The sequence below is a fragment of the Streptopelia decaocto genome, assembly GCF_964273445.1.
Source record: "Streptopelia decaocto genome assembly, chromosome: 4".
Classification (NCBI taxonomy): Eukaryota; Metazoa; Chordata; class Aves; order Columbiformes; family Columbidae; genus Streptopelia; species Streptopelia decaocto.
The window spans coordinates 30,724,632-30,745,915 of NC_138658.1; the positions used below are offsets into that span (position 1 = coordinate 30,724,632).

General features: G+C 46.5%; 1 protein-coding gene across 2 annotated transcripts; it reads right to left on the minus strand.

The window, feature by feature from the left end:
* Positions 1-4,682: 4,682 nt before the first annotated feature.
* Positions 4,683-20,943, minus strand: REST (RE1 silencing transcription factor). Of its 2 annotated transcripts, none has more exons than XM_082052157.1 (4): positions 20,816-20,943; positions 18,706-19,619; positions 13,101-13,184; positions 4,683-10,009 (listed from the first exon to the last, which is right to left on the minus strand). In XM_082052157.1, the coding sequence occupies exons 2-4, from the start codon at positions 19,604-19,606 to the stop codon at positions 8,310-8,312; spliced, it is 2,685 nt and encodes an 894-aa protein (XP_081908283.1). In that variant the 5' UTR covers positions 19,607-19,619; positions 20,816-20,943; the 3' UTR covers positions 4,683-8,309. The 2 variants fall into 2 exon arrangements, with proteins under 2 accessions (XP_081908283.1, XP_081908284.1); XM_082052158.1 differs by having other exon boundaries at positions 18,706-19,616; positions 20,816-20,922.
* Positions 20,944-21,284: the final 341 nt, after the last annotated feature.

A 21,284-nucleotide genomic window follows, 5' to 3' on the forward strand; every position in this document is an offset into this window, starting at 1 on the left:
CATCCCACATCCCTGGACAGCAATCTCCCATAACCCAAAAGATGACCTGGAGAGCTCCATGACACAGACCGGTAGCATGGCTGGGGTTGAAGGGACCTATGGAGGTCCTCTGGTCCAGCACCCCAGCTCAAGCAAGCCCGTCTACAGGAGCCTGTCCAGGACTGTATCTAGATGGTTTTTTTTACTAAGAGCAATCCACAATCTCCCTGGGCAGTCTGTGCCAGTGCTCGGTCACCCTCACAGAGATCTCCCCAAGACAAGGACTTAGGGTGATGAGTTTCACTCCTGGACAGAGAGGCTGATGGCTCTGCAAGGAGGGCTCCGAAAGAGGCCTGGACGTTCATTCCTCAGGAATCCTTCAGTTGGGTTCCACTGTGCCCCTGTGCAGCTCGAGGCTTGTGCAGATGGGCCCTTGATGGGCTGATTGCCCTGATGATGGGCCTGGGAATAGCCCACCAGGGCCGTTGTTTTGACTCCCCCTCCCACCACTGTCTGTGTGCCTGTGCAGCCTGGGCGGGGGAAGCTGCTTTAATTTAGACGATGCTTAAAGAAGCCTCTTCACCAGCTTGCCCTGCAGCTACATTTAGGCAGCTCAGCAGGGCCAACCTGCAGAAACCCAGCACTGGCCACATCTTGCTGCCTACAGTGACATTTCCAGCCAGAGTTCACCACAGGCATCGCTTTTTACTTGCAGTGTCACAGAGATACACGATGTTTTTTGCCTTAAGGAGAACCTGCCTCCTGCCTGTAACACACTTGGTTTAACAGGGGGGCTGGAGGAAAACAGCGGGGAGCAGAAGCTGGCACCTCCTCATTCGGGGCAGGCATAGAAAAAGGCACAGCGCACTCAGTTCAAGTGAGAGGCAGGAAAAGGGTCTGGCTGTGGTCTGCTCAAAGCAGCTTGACACATCCAAACCAGGCACTCCCTGTAACATTCTTCCACCACTGTACATCTGGGAAAGACACAACGTGAAAAGCAAACAGCTCTGCATGCAGAAGGAGTTAACTGGAAGCCCTGTCTCTGTTACAGCGGTGGTCCTCAGCCCAGGAGCTGGACATGAAAAATCACAGTCAAGGCAAGTGATTGGCATAGCAAGTCCTTCAGTTTGGGGGAAAACAAACACACACGTTTTCACAAGGTCAGGTGGACTGTGTGTGAGTTCAGGGGGTACCCCCAGGAGAAAAGGCTTGCTGCCAATATGGGGATGTGCAGGGACAGGGTGTGCATGACTCCTGTGCCCAGCACCCTTCTGTGCCAAACACAGAGGTGCAAGTGGTGAGCTGGGGCAGCACGGGGCCTTGGAGGTGTGCAGATGTTGAAGGGCTTTTGTAAAAGCCACGTTGTGTCACAAGAGCAGCAGCCAGCCAGCAACAGCCCCAGCCAGGAACAAAAATGTGTGCTCCTGACAGATGCTAAACCTTGGCGTGTTGGCAGCTGTAATGTGGAAGCAATTAGTGCCTCAATGAAAGCACGGACATGCCTTTTATGAGCTTCCAGGGCTGAATTACACCGGAGCTGAAGACCTACTCTGAAACTCTTCTCAAAGAGAGGGTTCATGTCTGTTTTATGCCAGACAGCCTGAAAGGTAAGACAGTTTTTACCATGTCTGTGGACAACAGCTAATTTCATCTTGGCACAGGAGCCGAAAGCAAAGGTGGTTTGAGTCTGTGTGCAAAAATGAGGCACAAGGGAAGGGCTGGGAAGGTCCAGCCCCCTGGGAAGGTTTGTTCTTCATGAGTGTCCCACTGTGCACTAGCAAGGCGCAATCATTTCTAGATGCTACAGAAGAGTTCAGAACCGCTCAGTTTGCTGGAGAACTGCACAAAAAAAAAAAACCCTGCTTGTGGCTTAGGATGGAATAGATGAAATACAGGTAAAATTCTGCAGAAGGACAGATTCGAATGTATAACAGCAGTGATTTTAACCTGGCAGGGGCTGCAGAACCTGGGGCTGTTTGCACATGAAGACAGGGTGCTCCTCCAGGCAAGGGAGGGCTGCGTGTCCCCACTGCCCTGCAAGCAGGGACGTGCCGCTGCGGCTGGGAGCTGGTGGGTTGGTTTGCTTTGGCACACGTCCCATGTGGTGCCAGCTCACCCCCAAATAAAAATAACAGCTTCCTTTCCCTGCCCAGTGGCTATTCCCTTTTCAGAGCTGCTCACAGCAGAGGACTCTCAGCGTAGGAAAATGGCTCTTGCTTTTCATGGCAAGAGCAGACCAAGTCTCATGCAAAGTTTGAAATTTTGCCTGCTGTTAATGATCCTAAAACAGCCTGTAATGTGAGGAGAGGTGCATTGGGCTGGGAGCCTAATGGATCAGAAGTTTCAAGCATCTGCTTCCTGTTGATTTTTTCTGTGATTCACAGCTTGTCATTGCCTACAAACTCCCCTTGCCGGCAACTGTCTTCATTGATCTTGTAGCTGAACTGGTGCGGGATGCCCTATATAACTGGTGGTGGAGCAGAAACCTGATGGTGGGTCTGTGCCCTGGCAGTGCATTGACCTGTCCCAGCAGCTCCTCTGGTGGCAGAGGAGAGTTGTGCCCATACAGGTCAGCTAGCGGCATCCAAAACACCAAGGGGAATTCTTGACCAGCTGCTGTTGAAGATGGGTTGGTGGTAATGTCCAATGTCACATATTGGGTGCCACAGTGTGGCTATGGCCACATCTTCGAATTAACTTTTCCTATGTATAGGTTATACATGAACAAGGTAAAGCCACTTGTGTCAGCATGGCTAAGCTTTAAAAACAAACAAAAACCAAACACCAAACCAAAATCAGGAACCTAGCATTTTGGCTCCTTTGGAGCGTCAGCAAAGCCTGAGCAAAGCAGCTAAATTAAGACATGAGCTTGGTCTGTCCCCATACAAGCCAGCAGGAAGCTAAATCATCTTCCAGCTGAACTAACTCCCCTTTTGGGCATCTCAGTGACTGGACAGGAGCTCACACTGGCCTGCAAGGTACCATGGAGCTATGCACTGGTGCTCTGCTACCCAGTTCTGTTAAATAAGAGCTTAGTGTAAAGCAGCTTCTAAGCATGTTTTCAGCCCAGCAGGTTTTATCCTGTTTCTCTGTTGAAAAAAATAGCAGGTTTTCTGCCAAAGTATGAGGAGCTAATAAAAGATAAGGTGATATGACTGCCGGTTTAAGGGAAAATGGTTTCTCATGTTGCCAACCTGCTTGTGTCCTCTCATTCTAGCTACCTTGTCCCCAGATCTTCCTGGGGGTGGGGGGCAACACTGGCTGGTGCTACAAAGGGCAGGGCTTCTTCTACCGATCCAGCTTGAAATCATTAATGCACATAGCACAGAGGCACACAGGTACCCAGGCCCTGCTGTCTCTATGCCAAGTGCTCAGAGTATCTCCCTTGCAGCCTGTGGGCAGGCCTGGGTACCACTGCTGTTCCATCTCCTTACTCTGGCTTTACCACAAAGTGCACATGTGCTGCCTGGAACACTTCCAGGGGAGCGAACCAAAACCTGCCCCTTACCCAGGTGATGACAGCCCCGCCACCCTGCAGCCCTCCAAGACGATGTCCTGTGGTAGCGCTGCACCCTGCTCTTTGCCACTTAACCATGAGCTGCATGGCTCAGAAACCCGAATTCCCACTGACAAAGACTGCTCTGGGGGCCGTATTGCTTATGAGAAAGCATTTAGTCAGGAGACAAAAGCTCACTTCTTACACTTCTAGGAGCATCCCATATTGTTCAAAGCTGCAGCAGCTGCATATCCAACTATGTCCACAAGCTCATCAAATGTCATTTTGCCATTTTCCCTTGGCAAATAGGAATTGTTCTGCATTAGCAGAAGAAAGAATGGCCAAGCACTAGAAGGCAGGTTAGCATCACGGGCTAATCCATCTCAGGTTTTCAAAACGGGCCAGACTGGCAGCGACAAAAAGTCACCCTTGCAGCTATACCAGGCTCCACAGCTCCCAGGACATTTTCACTATCTATATAGACAGTAATGTAGCTATAGGGATGATGAGTGACATCATTTTTATAAATCTACTATTAATTCCTCAAATGAAGGAGCACCAGAGACGCTTTTGGCACGCAAGAGGAATTGCCATCTGCATTACCTCTGAAACTCAAAGTTTAAATTCCACAGCTCCCATCAAGCTGCATTTCTTCTCATGTAGCAGGGAATAGCTATCGGGCCTGTCCTCCCCAGTCACAAAGAGGCGCAGCATTAAGTTTGAACCTCCTCCATACATGTTCATCTCCCCCCTGTGCACTGCCCTCACTGAAGCAGGCAGGGAAATGAATACCACATGTTGAAATAAAAAAATAACCTATTTCTGGAGCCGCTGCCCCTGTCTGCAGTCACGTCTGTGTGCACACACACAGGATCTACATACTGGCTCCCCACGCCATGCTGGCTTGAGGTTGTGAAGAGCCTTGTCAATGATGCTTGCACTGCTCCTGCCTGTAGTTACAAACGGCTTCCACAGCCATTAATAAGTGGGACATAGAAGCTGCAAGTTCCTTAATAAAGTTTATTTAATCATAACTATGCTTAGGAAAATACACTTGGAAGGGTTAATATAATGCAATTTAGTTTAACTTTATACTACATTTTGGACAAAAGACTTCTTATACATGCTTTAGGTAAAAACAGGATGTACGGTCTGGCTTGTTTTACATCTATTACAACTGTAGAAAAGACTGTCATGCACTACAGTAGAGAGCATGAAAAAAATACCTTTGGTTTAATTCAGAGAATACAAGTATTGCACTGTAAAAGCATCAAACTTGGTGCAACTAAACATCATAAACATGTTTCCATGCCAGCTTACAAAAGTTTGTTAGCTAGTAACTTCAGAGTGGCGGGGAAATATATGTACACAAAAAACAATCCTGTTAGCTATCTGGATTCTGTTAATATTGTATGCATGCCACATATCTACACAACTGACATTAAAGAAAACTCCTGAATTCGATTTAATACCTTTCAGCTACATTAAATATGTTGAAATCAATTAAATCTATTGAAATCAATGACACTACCATATCTCAAGTGGCCTGTCAGTTGTTAAACATTCTTCTTCCTTAAAGGACTAAAGTTCCAATCTAGATCGCCAAAATCCAGAAACAGCAACTACAATACCATGGATTATTAATGCCTAGCTACCCAATTCTAGATCGTGCCTCAGGGCAGTTACTTTGCGTGTATAGATTCATGCAGTAAAAGCCCGAAACACCACGTTGCTCAACCAAGGGCTGGCAGCCTTGGGCTATCGTTGTGCTAATCCTTCCGACCACGTGTCAAGAGGTTGAACACTCATACGGGTATTATTGCCAAGAAACACAAAAAATGCTAGCACTGGCAAAACCAACACAAAATAATTTAAGAATATTGAAAAAGACTTTAAAAAGGCATTGTTTAAAGGGAGATACAGCAATGTAATACCACCCTATATGGTGGGTCACCTGACCTGCATTCCCTCCTCACTTACTCAATATTAGCAATGTCTAATATTTTAGGTACACATAATGCATTACATCCTTGCTGCTTTACCAAAACACACTCTTAAACCTTAGGCTTATCAGGCAGAGAATTCCACCACAGTTTTATACCAACATTAGGTATTTCAGGACATCAATGATGGGTTTCAGATAGAAAAAATAAACTTTTTTTCTTCTTAATCTGTTAATAACTTATTTTCAGTTTCTAATCTTGTGGTAAGAAACACTGTCGAACAGGAGATGACTGTCATCTTCAAAGAGTTCTTGTCAGATCAAGTATTGAAAACTTCACCACTTTCCAGAAATGTGCCGCACAGTACCTCAGAGAACCACATATTTGTTTTCAACTCAGAGAGAGAGACTGAAAGTCAGCCAACACCATTGTTTTCATTTAAAATTATTTCAGAAAAATTATTTCATTTAAAAATATTTCAGAAAAATCATCAGGCCAGACCACAAGTTTATTTGAACATAGCTAAAGTCCTCGATGTCTCTCACAAGATGGCAAAGGCTCTTCGCAAGGATATGAAGGGAGCTATAAAACCTCTACACAGTACTGGAATTCCCAGCATCTGCTCACATCGCTCACAAATCGTGACATTTATATATAAAAGAAATACTATTATGAAGAAAAAAATACATCTAAGGCTATTACAACTGGTTGTTTAGGAAAACAATTCATCTAGGTTTATTTTCTTAATGTTTAACATAAATATAGTTGCAACTTGATCTTCAGTTGACAATGATTGTCGCAGCCAGGGTAAAGATTGAACACTAGCTAAGCAAACAAAAACTCACTATACATTATACAATTTATTTCTGCCACAAGGGATGCCTTCCCTCTCGTCTTTGGCCTCCTATTACCAATCTCTCCCAAAAGCAGAAGCAATGTAGCATTGTTGCTCTCTATTCATTCAAGGCAGTGGGTTTGTTAGGAGAGGAAGATGATGTGCAGACATGCAGGGTTTATTCCAGAGCTGACACTGAGAGCAAAGTGCTCTGGCAAATAGTGTTGGAGCTCCTCAGCTCCACTCTCCCAGTGACACCTGTCTCCAAATTTGCTTTTTTTGGAGCTGACAACCAGAGCAGCTGCCCCCAACTGCTCCCACTGGAAAGGTGGCTCATGACAGTCAGGAGGCTGCACGGATGGGACTGGAGGGGTTTGCTTTTCCCTGCTGGTTTGGATTTTGTTTACATTTTGCCACAGGCTGGTTATAAGCAGTCAGAATGCAATCCTTCTTGTCGTTGTGTGGGCCAGGAATTAAATTTGTTTCTAAACAAAAAAAACTCATGGCATGACATGTAGACCTGAGATAGCAATCTGATCACTTACGTGTTTCTCTCTGCATGGAAGCAGGGTGATTTTATTAAATGCCACTTGAATGAATAAGGAGCAGGAATTCCTACAGTTTTAATGCCAGGTTTGTTGCTTACCAGTTGATTTATCTTTATTTGTTTTTTTGGTGTGTGACATGCTAGATTTTGATGAACCGTACTTGTATCAGTGCTACTTTGGGGTTTTTTGTTTGTTTTTTAAGCTCATAAAGTTGGACTGCTGTCCATCACAGAAATTAAAAGGGGAGGGAAAAAAAAAGTCATCCAGACTTGCAGAATCTGCAGACCATTTCCATTGAGAGTGAATATTTTCCTGTCTGATGATCCCAAATCACAAATCAGAATTTATTACTCTGTATGGGTACTAAAACTATCAGAAGTAGCAGTTCCATGATAAAAATTAGCATAGAATAGTGTTTTGAAATTGCATGGGTAACCTTTTCCACAAGAGCTATACAATTTTAAAGCCAGTCAAAAATACATAGCTAAGCACTTCATAATTACAGCAACTTCATGCACAACTAGCAATACCACAACAAGAAAAACTGTAGTAAAGAGCATCACAGAAAACTGTCATAGGAAACTGTCCCATGGTAAGCAACAAATCTGAACGTTTCCAAGTAAAAAAACTTAAACAAAACCAAACATGCATATATAAAGTGTACATGTACTGCACAAGCGCTATTCCTAACGGATTAAACTGCATAGGTAAAAATCAAAAACAATGTGCAATATTTAAGCCCTTAAAGCACAATCATAAAAAAAAAAAAAAGCAGAAATTAAAAATAACAAACTTGCTCCCCCACAACAAAGCCAATTATATATCCTAGTCATTAAGATATTAATCAAGACAGAAGTTCTCCAATCAAAAGCTGGAAGGACTACTCCCAGATTTTGGCTCACCATTCATGCTTAGGGGATCTGAAATGTATGTTCACAATTATAATTATCTTAAACAGTTATGTTCATCATTAGCCAACTTTGATTTGTTTTACAAAGTGCTCTTTTATGTAGTAGAAGCTATCTTTCTGGTAGAAAATCATCAAGTAGTTTAACACTTTCAATATCAAGACACATCAAGAAGAACTCAAAAAAAGGGGGAAGGGAAGATGGGAGAGAGAAGGAGTTGGCTGCTAGAAAAGAAAGTAACTAATGCTAATGGCTCTATAAACATCCAACTTGTGTATAGGTAACTACAGTCTTGTTCCTAAAACTCAGTTTATGAAAGAATTGCATAAGCTAATAGCCTAGAAGCTTACACTGACTTTACAGGACACAGCCTCATACACCCTACCTGCCTTCTCTAGTTCAGAGTTCCAATAGTTAGTGAGCTCACCATTACACAGTAAGTTGTCAAAAAATATTTTCAACTTAAAAAAAAAAATCAAAAAACCAATACAGACACTAAAGCAAACTGTACTTAAAAAAAACCCCTAATAAATCTACAAAATCTGTACATAAGCTGTATAAAATCTTACAAAAGAAGATTCCCCCAAACCACAGCTATTTCTACTCCTGCCCTTTTGTTGCCTTCTCAAGATAATAGACATTGACTAAGTGGCGATTGAGGTGCTTGCTGTATTCACCTTCCTTTATAAATGAGCGGTCACAAAAAATGCACACATAGTTCTCCCTGGCCACTGTGGTGTCTGCAGCTCCTTGTGACTTCTTTGGACTTGTTTCCTCTTGTACGGAGCGAGTGCCATTTAAACCCGAGTCATCGCTTCCTTCTGATATGTTGTCACTTATGTCGCTGCCTTCGTGGCTGTGGATGCCCTCATCCTCATCTATTTCCTGAGATTCATTCACTGCTGTGTTATCTGGAGATGATAAGGCCAGAGCTACTTTAGGGCTCTGCGTACACCCTTCTGGGGTTGCAGGTGCCGACACAGCATCCCCCGTGGGCTCTGTTGCTGGCAGGCACATCTTGGACAGCTCCATCGGGTCCGAGTGACCCACAGTTTCTGCCACACAGGTTTCCTCTGGCTCCTGCTCAGGCACCAGATCTGGTACCACATCGATGGGCACATCCAAGCTTTTTTCAGAAGACACTGCATGGGAAGACTCCTCAGAGCGAGCGTCTTCCCCTCTGTCCGTCTTTCTCTCCTCATTTTCACCAACAGTGCCTACACTCTCCCCTGCAGCCGCAGGCATTTCTTGGTCCTCTACCTCAGCTCCTGTGTTTGTATCCAGAGCTGGCAGACAAAGCTGCCCTGGGTCTTGTGTGCAGCTTCCTTTGGGATGGGTGCTCTCACCCTTGAGCACAAGGCCACCTCCGTTGTTTAACACCACGGTGTCAGTGGCATCCTGCTCCTTCTGGTTGCTGCCCTCAGTCTCAGGCTTCATGCTTCCATCCTCTTCTGTGGTAGGACACTCATCTGGCATCTCCTCGTCCTCGATCTTCTCCTGACCAAGTTTACTGCTTTTCTTACTGTGCTTGTTTTTCAGAGCTTTCTTTTTTCTGTTTTTCTTGAGGCAAGAATTTTGCTTTTTAGGCTCCTCCTCTGGTACAACATCACTTTTCTGAGCTTCCTGGCAGTCTCTGGGTTTAGTTTCCGCTTTCTTTTTCTTTTTTGTTACTGCTGAGGTATCATTTGCAGGCTCTTGCTTTGAGGAAGTTACTTCAGCCTCTGCCTTTCTTTTGATCTTCTTTGTTTTACATGTTTTCTCAGTATTTTTCTCAGTTTTAATATCCACCTCCTTGTTTTCTGAAGCCGATTTCCGACTTCTGGTTGTCACCTGGCCTGCAGAAACATTGCTCGTTGGCTTCTTTTCCTTTGCTGAATAATCTTTTTTCTCCACTTTCACAATTTTCTCAGTTTTCTTTGCAGCTGTATCCCCTTTCATTTGTTCCTTCTCCACTTTGTCATTACTGCTTTCAGAAAAGTCAGCTTCGCTCTTTTTAGTCCGTAGCTTCACCTTTGAAACATCCATGGTAATATCAGAACAATCCGGATGCCTGGATTTGATGTGATACTGCAGGTTGCATTTTTTAGATGCTGCGTAATCACAAACAGGACAGAGAAACTGGCGCGGATTGATGTGGAGCTCAACGTGCTTTTTAAAATTGCTGCGGTCAGCTGTTTTGTAGTCACAGTGTGGGCAAGTCAGAGGCTTCGGCCCATTGTGAACCTGCCTTGCGTGACGAGTTACTTCATGCTGGTTTGAGGCCACATAGCTGCACTGATCACATTTGAATGGCTTCTCACCTAAGGAAGGAAGGGCGGAAGGGAATGATGGTGATTATTAAGCATGGGAGGTGGGGGAGAAATCACTTCCTGCTAATACAGATACAGAAATATGAAACTCAAAAAAGAAAAAATTATCCATGCTCCTCTAAAATTAAGTAAAATCAACATAAGAAACTCACAAGTCACAAACACATTCACAAGACACCAAAAACAAAATACAAAAAAGAGAGAAGGGGCAAGGGTTGGGAGGAAGGGGATCCAAAACCAAACAAGCAGTAACAACATCACAGGTTCTGGCTATGCATACATACCGGCAGAGATCTCTCTACAGTAATATTAGCAAATGGAATCCATACCCAACTGGTCCATTGAATGCATTGTAGAAAAATGGAAATGTTAACATTTGATGAATAGCAGTTTCACACAAACTTTTCAAAAAAGTCCAACTTTACACAGATTTAGCATACTTCATGTTTGCATTGAAAAGGGAATAAGGGGAAAAAAGCTATCAAAAGGCAAAGCACGTGAAAGGGACACACTGCTCAGATTATGTTTACCTCTGGTAATTCGGTTTGCTGTTATGGTGTCTCAAACACATGATGCACTGGCTGCAGGCTACTCTTGGCAAGTCAAGAAGATGGAGTCCAAAGCCATGATGTTACTACTGAACTCTGCGCTTACAGTTTTGCAATGATTCTTGCAGAAGTGTTCCTGAAATGTTCTGTTTAGTGTATGCCATTGCAGCAGAAGTGGCTTTCCATTTACACATCAAAGTAAAGAGTAAAAACACTTCTACTGCAACAACTCAAAACCAGAAATACTTTGAGAACATCTCATCTGTGCATGTGCATATTCAGCTGAAGAATTTAGGATGCTCCTACGCTCTGAACCAGCATCTCAAAACTGACCTGCAGAACTAATGCGTGTCACTTTTTAAGTAGGTTGTAAATCCACTCCAACCCCTTCTGCTCACGGTATAACAGTACTTCTCCCAGCCCTGCACCCCACTGCCCCGACGCTGCCCATACTCCTGCTGCTCCTCTGCAAGCGCAACTCAGGAGGCGAGAGCAGCCTGCAATAAAGATCACTGTGCAAGAAGTCACTGTGACTGTGCTGTTTGTGTGGCTGCCACATGTCTGACCTAACGCCTCTACAAACTCTACAAAAGGCTGTGCTGCCTCCCTGGCAGGAAGGATGGGGACACTTGTTTAAGAGTCTAGATCACTTAATGTTGGGCTGCAGCACCTCTTTTATTATTTAAAGAAGGGCTACTTTGATCTTTGATCTATATTCTTTCCTTCTTTCCTTTTTTCCCTTTCACTTCCTGGCAAACTTTTCCACAAGTTTGCACTTGATGTGCTTCACTAGTCATCTCACAAATGTGGACATTATTGCCTACACTTCAAAGAACAGTTCCACGTTAGGTAGAGCAAGGACAAGAACAGACTCTCTCTTACATGTACTTGAACAGCACAGAGTGTTCAGAGGTGAAATGGAGTAACTCAAAGGTCGTATGTGTAGAGTTTGTGTTTATTACTTCTACTAAATGCAAGGGTTTTGTTGCACAGTGGAAAGATGTGTACCAAGACGGCTAAGAATACAGCTGCAGCTGTGAAGTACGCTCTTAAACCACTGTTGTTCCCTGTCTGACATTTGAAGAAAGCTCCAGCACCTTAAAAGGCCAGCCTGTGAACTGCAGGAGTCCAGAAATTGCCCCAGAAAAGGTTCAGCTGCCTGGGTAATGTGGAAAGACATGCAACAGAAGTTACAGTGGCTATTAATAAAACAGCCCTGATAGCAAGAGTCCCAGGTGCACTGTCATGTCTGTCAGCACAGCTCCCCGCTTCCTGCCCAGACTTTTAAGGGCCAAGGGCAGACCCCACTCCTCATCTCCTTTGGATTTGAGACTTCCTTGCACAGACAAGGGGAGAATAAGATGTTCATGAAATGGTTTCCAGGCTCAATATTGACCACACCATTCGCAAATTCAAATTTAGCCCAGAGATTTAGCCAAAAATTATTTTTGTTTCTGGAAGCAGAATATTTCATTCACAAAATTCTAAAACAAAAATATGGGCATGTCATTTTAAAGCTGGCTATTTTTAATGGGTCTAACCCCCCCCCCACTACAGTTAAAATTGCCTGCCTTCTGGTTACAATTAAAAGCCTCATCTATTGAAACTGAAAGAATTAAAGTTCAGAAGACTTTGACTACTGTTTGCTAGGATTAGGAATTCATTTAGGTCTGGTCAATTCAGGTATTAGCAGATCAAAAGCACAGGCTGAGATTGACCTGAGCTCCCCTAGGAGGGTCACAAAAGACAACTGTCCTTGTTTTTAGCACGTCTATGCTATTACAACTCACAAAAATGCTATTAATTCATTCAATAAGAGATTCACAAGACAAAGAAAACAGGAGATGTTTGTAACACCACAACTTATGACCAGTAATGGGAAATAAAGGCTAGTGAAAACTGCTAGTTTCACTTTTAGCGCCACAATACTGAGTCGCTTGTGAATACCCTCCGAGTTTGCTTTTTTCCCCGTGTCTCCGTGCCATAAGCAGATACCATGTTGCACCTTTCTGTAGTGCTAAGCAAAAGCTAAGGCTTCCCTCGGAACTCCTGAATGAGATGAGATTGCAGACATTACACAGGAGACTCTCAGCTGATCAGAATTTTTCCAGATTCATTGATTTGAACTGAGTGATGGCAGCAGACAGAAGACAAGAATCTGCTCCTGTATCATCACAACGTTGCACTTGCTACTAGATCACAAGGACTACTAGGGCAGCTGTGTGAACCTCAGAACACATCTTGGAGAGTAAAAGGGAAAGAAGAAGATATATTCCCCTGTTATCACTTTTATTAATGACACTTAGCATTTCCTTACCAGATATAGACAACCTTGCCTGTTAAAACAGGAGCTAAAGCTCAGGCCATACTGGATGACATCTCAGACAGAACTGGGAATCCTGCAATAAGTGGCCCTGCTTGAGCAGGGGGGCTGAACCAGATGACCTCCAGAGGTCCCTTCCATCCTCAACCATGCTGTGATTCTGTGAACCACCCCCTTTTCCTGAGCCATGCTGCTGCTGCCCCTTACCAACCTGAGTGGGTGCGCATGTGCCTGGTTAAATGGGTCTTCTGAGAGCTGGAATAAGGACACATAGCACATTGATAGGGTCGCTCCCCTGCAAAAACAAACAGCAAATTAGTTACTGAAACACAGCTGATTCCCAGACTTGGTTATCAAGTCATACATGTGAGGCTGCCACAGATCCCCAAGTTGTATGGAGGGCACATTATCTCTCAGCAAAGGGACAGTGAGAAGTATATGCCTAAGCTGGACCAGTGCAATGCGTCATCCCTTATGAATGAGGGTAGTGAAGGGGCAGAATACGAGAGGCACATCTGCATGTCCACCTACGGTCAGACGGTAACCTCAGGCAAAAGGTGATGAGGACAGCCATCTTTAGCAAGCCCTGCGCCACCAGAGCTGACCTTCCTACAGTATTTTCTCCCAGCACTCTGAAGATGCACCAAAGATACAGACCCTTTAAGAAACCAGTTATGTTCTTGCTTCATGTTACACCTTACCTGAAACTTCCATGTTTAATTTGGATTACAATGGGGAACAACCAACCATTCAGTGTAGACCTGCACTTGCCAGAACAAAAGTGCAGACAGAGACTCGTTCCCTACTTCCAAAATTCTACTGGCAGAGTGAGATGAGCTTGGAGCGTGGAAAAGCGTGGTGCCCTGCTCAGTGAAACAATGCTGCCAGCAAAAACCCAAGTGTAGCCACAGTATTTATTTTGAAGACTCAAATCCCCCTGCCTGCAGAGTTATTGTTTCTGGAGAACTAATGGAAACTAACCTGTCATAAATTATGACTCCACAAGGGACCGTTAGCTTGTGTAACTACCAGTACAATGATAACTGAAAATCCTTTACAAGTGAAGACAAGCCCCAAATAAATGCAGACAGTTTTAGAATTAGTATCTGTTAGGCAGGTCCTGATAAGCACCGGGGGTGTTTGCCCCAAGCTGCTAGCACAGCCAGACACTAGGCTGCCTTGTCTCCACTACATGTTGTAAAAACGCTTTTTAGCCTCAGGTGGATACCCCCAACAGAAGAGAGGAGTGAAGTTGGGAAGAGACGAGTAAGTTACTTGGTTGTAGTATTTATTGGTTGCAGTATTTATTCAAATCACAGGTGGAATTTCACCGTATTTTGCTACATCAGTTGACGCGTACAACAAACATGCTTTCCAAATCACTCAGACCTGGACATCAGCAAAAGCTCCGCATACAGGCTATTTGTTCACTTTCAGAGGCATATCTACCTGCAGCAGCAAAGACCTTAATCTGCCAGCATGTGATGAGAGGCTCCAGTGCAGGCCTTTGCCAAAACAGCAGTGGAAGTGGTCTTTGTAATGCAGACTAATCCCACATTTCTTCCTCCCATCAAACATTTAGACTATTGTTTTGTAGTAGATCAGCAGCTTAAAGGTAAATTCACCCTAACAATCACACCCTCCCTCCCCTTCCAGTTAAAAAAAAGGTAGGAGATTGGTGCAATACACACAATAAGATTAAGTAATGTACAAGGGAGGGGTAGGCCTTTTGTTATAAATAAATGGGGTTTGTTTTTAAATTACTCCTTACAGTCTGAAAATATGTGACTAAAGGTCCTGGAATATTCAGTCCTGCCTTCTTCCCATTACCTGAAATTTCATATCTTTAAAAGTTACCTACAATGTTAGGAATGTGGAAGAGGCTTTCTTTCAGGTATTTTATATAGGGCGTAGCAACAAAACATACTATATTTAAAGTATGATGAATGCAACTAATTTAAAATGTGTTACTGTCACTTGAGAATTAAATGCCTGACTACATTGCAAAGGCTGTTCTATAAAATGCTATTCTCCAAAGGACTTTTATTGTAATTTTACAGGCTCGTTACATGCAAAAAAGCCACCAAAAAAACCTCTCCACAAGACACTTAAAGAATAAGCCCCAAACTAGCAAAAGTTTAAGCAGACACTCAGTTCTATGCAAATGAACAGGCAGACCCATATCAGTGAACAAGTTTATGATCATCTCTTTATAAAGTTTTCTTGTAATGATATTAGAAGTTCTGTCTGCTTGAAACAAAACTGTTTCCATCGAACTTCCAACACAGTGGCAAGCAAGAAAGATGCCCTATGAAAACCTAAATTAAAAAAAAAAAAAAAAAGGCCACGCAAAGTTAGGCACTGAACACTGGAACTGCCTGAAGTCGACATCTTAGATATAGCCCTGCAGATGATTTTCAATTAAGTTTTCTAGAAATTGCTTCTAACAAGTAAAATGGAAAAACTGAGAACAATGCTGCACTGTCTTGCATGTAGTACAGTTCCAGGATCAGCAGTGTGGATAGCTGATGGGATAAATCAAGTCACAACTTGGTCTAACATGTCTAATGAGGACATACAAGTCTAGGTAGACCTGTCCCTGACACAAAGGGTCCTTTCTGCCCCATTAGCAAATGAAGGGATGGCCCTGAATATCTCCAGCCACCCCCTCCTGGGCAGCAGACAAGCTCTTTCAGGTGTAGGTCTCCCAGCTGACAAGCTTATGACCGTCTGCAGGCTCCTTAAATCACCCCTCTGCACAAGGTCCCTCAGATTTGTCAGCAGCCTGCCACACAAGCACTGTCATAAGCTGCAAGTATCTTCCAGGGCGGTTTCATGGACACCTCCTTTCCAACACAGATGGGTGCAACAGGCAAGCAGATAACCTCCGCCTGCCCTCCCATGGTCCCCAAACCTGCAAGGATGGGTATTTCTCCCACCATGCAAGGTACTAGCAGGCAGCCCCCTCCCTGCTCCTGGCCATATGCTCTGGCAGTTCTGTGTGTCCTTAGGAACTTGATTCAGTTCACTAACCAGCAGAAAACCAACCTAGGGGAGAGGAAAGGAGTGTACTACTGCCATTTTAGTGAGCTAAATCAACCAGTCCCGGGATATGGGGAGAAAGCTGAGACAGCCTTCCTCCAGTAGCAGCAGTGCAGCATTTGATCCTGTGAAACTGCGTGCTGTGCAGAGTCAGTGTTTCAGAAAACTGGAAGGCTCAAACACAGCAGAATCCAATTATCTGCAAGGAGGCATTTTCCCACACAGAAAAAGGCAGGTGAAGTACAAAAAGTAGAAGAAAGAAAAACGTTATCCGAAGTTATTTAACCTATTAGCAATCAGGAAACGAAAGAAACAAACCCCTCCAACTTTCTTCTTAACATTCTAGAACAGGAATAAAATGCAGTATGTATGCATCCCTCTCATCTTTTTTCAACAATTATTTTTCTTAAGTTTTAAATGAAAACTAAAGATATTTTAGTATTATTCAGACAGTTTTTATTAAATTCAGTACTGTTATATGTTAACAGTCTTGAAATACTTTTGACTACAAAATATCTGTGGTGTCTTTTTTCTTTTTTTTGGGGGGGGGTTGTGTGTTTGTTTGGGGATCGTGTGCTGTGGTTTTGTGGGTTTATTTAAGGTAAATGATTACACATTAATACCAGCAGAAACATTTAGCCTGGTGCATATATATATACCTGCCAGCAGTTCACTCATTCTTCTAATACTCTTCCTTTAGCTTTAACACTCTACCCCACAAAATCAATGTTACTGCAAACAAGGCACATTCTTAAATGAGTCTACTAACATGCAAAAGATTTTTATCAAGTGAGAACCAGCTGAAAGATCGTAACTTTTTACTTGAGAGGTAGCAAAGAAACAACTACCAGAATGGACTAAAAAATGCTGAAATCAAAATCACTCATTTCAGCTTAACTGAAATAACAAAAAGACAAGGCAAACTGGAGAACCAATAACCTTGATTGCACCGCTATTTTTAAAGGAGAAAAGAGGAACTGGACAATATCTTCCGTAGCTTAACAGGATCGATTAAAAAAAAAAAAAAATTTAATACAGCTCACTGATAAATTGGTCAAATGCAGTTATAACAGAGCACTTCCTGAGCAAACATGCTTTCATGGTTAGCTCCTGTAGAACTCAACAAGAGCTTTCAGAGATCAGAGGGGGGACCTAATGCCATGTACAAACACAAGCAGGGATGAAATTAAAGTCGAGACAAATGTAAAACAGACAGGTACCACAGCACGGGCTCACATTTAGTCATGAGTTCCCCAGATGATTTATTTAGCTTTCTCCTATTATTTTGTTATTTTTAGCTTGTCTCTTTCCTGTTATCTCCCACAATACACACAAAGAAAAAAACCCAGAGGATAAACCACACCATTTTCCTAACACCACTCACAATAATCTTTGTTTACTTGTTTAGGAAAAATATATTTAGGTAGGATTGATTTTTAAACCGATTGCATCCTCTACACAACAGCATGTGGCTATTATTAAGAGAAGAATATGTCTTAACGTACTAAAAATCCCAGCAGACCTTCCCAACCCCATCAAAGCAGATACTAAAGATGCCAAACACAAACTTCTGCACAGTTGAGCTCAAGCCCAGCCCAGAGGCCACCAGAGTCCAGCCATCCCCTTCCAGACATCTGCAGACAACTGAACTGAAGCCTCCAAACCATTCATGTCACTGCTGTGACAGAACCTAACTTCAAAGGAGAAATTCCCCAGTGTTTTGCACAGCCTACAATAAAGGGGAACTGAGTCAGGTCAGCACGCTAGAGGATGGTTAGCAAGCCGGCCCTCTCCTCAAAAGCCTTGACAAGGTGGAAAGAAAAGCTTCTGAACTGCCCTCCCACTTCCACAAAAGGGATCAGGAGGCAAAGCAACTCTATCTCCCTGCCCAAAGAGGCAAGGGGGCTACAACGAGGTGGCTGTACTGGTCCCTTGCCAGCTTTTGCCTTGGGCTAGAAAAGAGTCTCAAGGTGGGCTACACTGTGGGACTCCCCATGCAAGAGGCTGGTGAGACTCTCTGATACCAAGCAAGGTGTTTCCTAAATCACCTGCAGCCCCAGCTCATCGGATGGTAGCAACACTGACTGTCCTCCAATTCCACTTGGTATAAACCAGAGTAGAAAGGGGCCTCTCACGCTTTTCCTTGAGGTTACAAACTGACACTAGGAGAAGATGGGAAATCAGGCAAGACTCCCTCGATGGCTTTCTACAGGCCAAGAGAAGTATGTGTCTACTTCTGGCTACTGCAGTGATGCAGACCTTGGAAAAAAATGAGGCCCCTGTATATTAAGAGAAATTCATTCACTAGAAACATAACTGCTGACTTTGTAGATGCTGGAGGGCTCCTTTACATGTGTCTATCAGCTCTTTCTCCTCTGTAATTACCACTTAGTCAGGTTTCACCTCAGCATGAAGGCACCATTTTCAAAACCACATATGTGATCGAGGCACCTTTTGTCAATTTGCTTGCTTTGTTTTTACAGTACATCAGGCTTTCTTATTATAGAGCCTGATAATCATCACAGGCACACTTTGTCATGCACTCTTAAAAAAATTAGGTCCTCTTGGGACCCTGAAAGATTTTCTCAGTCCTCTAGGACTACAGACTGGAGCTCAAACCAAATCCACACTTCTATGGTAGCACGAAGACAAGAGAGTGCAGAGTTTTATCGGAGTGGAACGAACTCTGCAAATTGAAGACTCTCAGCTTGCTTCGTTCATCACAGTTTCCCAGCACTCTTACCACGCCTAAATAAAAAATTTGAAAGACTCACCTGTGTGAGTTCGAATATGTTGAATATAATTGTTCTTCCTGTCTGAAAAATAGGAGCATTGTGAGCAGGTATATACTTTCCGGGGAAAATGATTTCTTAGGTGTTTCTTCCAGTGATATTCACTGACGGTAGTATAAGTGCATATGGTACACTTGTAGACTCTCTCATTTTCCCCTGCTTTGTTGTGGTGCTTCAAGTGAGCCAGATAGTGATCATATCTGTTAGTGTTATACCCGCAACGATCACAACGGATTGGGCCCTTAGAGAAATCCACCTCTTCTGCAGTGCAAGAATCAGACTCCTTCACCTGGGCTTGCTTTTCTGCATTTTCTTCCACAAAGAATTTCTTAGCACTGTGAACCCTGATATGATGCACAAACTCCTTTTCAGACTCTGCCTCGTACTGGCAAGGCTTACAACGGAACGGTTTGCTCTTTGAGCTCTTAGACTTGTCCTCTGTGCTTTCTGGAGTACCCGGTGCTTCCAATGAGACGTCTTTATCCACACTGGGAGTTTTAGGAGGGGAACAAGCAGATGGACCTTGGGTTTCTACATTAGGAACTTCAAGAGAGCTTAATTCCTCATTTTCAGGTGCCTCACGGTCACTCTCTGCAGCCTGGGTATCCTCCATACCCTCTCCGTCGCTGTCTGAGAAGTTGCTGTCCCCCACTGTTGTCAGTTCTGCCATTTGTCTCTCTTCTCCAACCAGGTAATCACAACAGTTACCATTGACTTCTCCTGTCAAGGCCACGTTTGCCAACATAATGAGCTGAGGAGCTGCCAGCTCAGCTTTAGAAAGGTCATGCAAGTCATACATATCACTGGACAGTCCCATACCAATATTAGCACTGCCAGGAAAGAGGCTGTTCCCACCAGACTGTCCCAGCACTTGAGTTGCCATGTCAGTAATTCTGCTGGAAGAGAAAAGGAACACCCATAAGCACAGGAGTTGCAAAAAAGCCTCCTCTGCTTTGTGCTGTCCAAGCAGCCGTCCAGTTAACACCACAAAATTCAACCTCTTTGCAGAGGCATTGGGGCAGCGGGAGGTAGAACCCGGGGTGAGCCACTTCTCTGCTACCAGAGACCACGCTCAGACCCGGCGGGCAGGCAGGGAGTCCCTTTGCTCTCCCAAAAGGGCTGTGTGGTTCCACCCTACGTGTGCTGCAGGATCCCACCGGGTGGAGGCCGGGCCGGGGGCACTGACAGCGGGGTCCAACGGGGCCCAGGCCGGGCTACGTGCCGCCGAGTGCCCCCGCCGGGCCGGAGCGCTGTCCGCTCACACCGGGCCGCGCCGGCTCCGCCATGTCAGACACCGGGGGAGGCGAAGGCGCCCGCGGTGGGTGCTGAGGCCGCCGGGCCCCGCCGAGGGCCCCCGCCCGGCTGCCGGAGGGACCCCGCCGGGCCCGAGGCCGCCAACAAAAGGGGGCGGCTCGGCCCGGCCGCCGGCCCCCCCCGCGGCCCGGCGCACATCCGCCAGGGGAGGCGGGGGAGGCGGACGGGGGAGCCTGGCCGGGCCGTGCCCCCGCCGCAGCCGCCCTCCCTCCTTGCCAGGCATGCGGCCATTTTCTGCCTGCCCACACAAAGCGGCCCTCCCCGCGCCGCCCCCGGCTCGCCCGCCACGGCCGGGGGCCCTGGCCGGGCACGGCCGACCCACCGCTGCCCCTGCCGCCGGCCCGCGAGGACGGGAGGCGAGGACTCAGCTCCCTCCTCGCCCCCGCGACGGGCAGGAGTGGGGGAAGCGGCTCGGTACCGGCAAGGTCTCGGCGGCCCGCACCCAGCCGGTGCCCGGCGACGGGAGGGCGAGCGGCCCCCCAGGCCTCCGCCCGGGCCCACGGCCTGGGGCTGCGCCCGGCCCGGCCGGCGGCGGTATCGCCTTCCGGCGGCGGCGAGGCCCGGCTAGCGCCCCCGCGGCCGGCGCGGCGCAGGCGGCGGCCGCGGCTCCTTAGCCGTGGTGCTGATCCCCCCGCGGCCCGGCCCGCCCCGCCGGGCCCGGCCGCCCCCACCCGTCCGCCGGCCGCAGATCAGCCCTGGACAGCGCCTCTCGCCCGCCCGGCCCGGCCCCGCTCCCCCCTCCCCCGGGCCCGGGTTCCGCCGGACCCGCCGCACTCACCGGCGGCGCGGGGCCGCCCGGCCGCGCGTCTGCTGCGGGGCGCGGGGCGGTGCGCGCGGGGCAGGGGCGCGCGCGAGGCGGGGAGGCGCTGCTAGCGGCGGCGGCGCGGCGGGAGGCGCCGCACATTCCAGCACACAGCACAGCGCACAGCGCAGCGCAGCGCGCAGCGGCGGCACCGCCCCGCCAGCCCCGCCCGCCCCCACCGGCGCCGCGCGCCGCGCCCCGCCCCGCCCCCGGCCGCGAGCTGGGGCGGGGGGACGGTGCGGGAGGGGCCAGGGTCAGGGGGTCGACCCGAGTGCAGCGGGCGGCGGGGGCAGCGGCAGCGCTGGGGGCACCGGGGCGCAGGGGTCACGCGGGAAGGGGGCCCGGGAGGGCGAATCCACCCGTGGCTTCCACCCGCGTCCTGAGGAGCCGAACCAGCACTCGGGGGTTTGGCCGCCCCGCTGCGCTGCCGTGCTCGCCTGTGTCC

Excerpts from the sequence above, each read along its gene's own strand:
- REST (XM_082052157.1), bottom strand. The coding sequence starts at position 19,606 with ATGGCAACTCAAGTGCTGGGACAGTCTGGTGGGAACAGCCTCTTTCCT. Across the intron at positions 13,185-18,705 it reads ACATATTCGAACTCACACAG|GGGAGCGACCCTATCAATGT; the intron begins GTGAGTCTTTCA and ends TTGTTTTTGCAG. Across the intron at positions 10,010-13,100 it reads GCACATGCGCACCCACTCAG|GTGAGAAGCCATTCAAATGT; the intron begins GTTGGTAAGGGG and ends TTCCTTCCTTAG.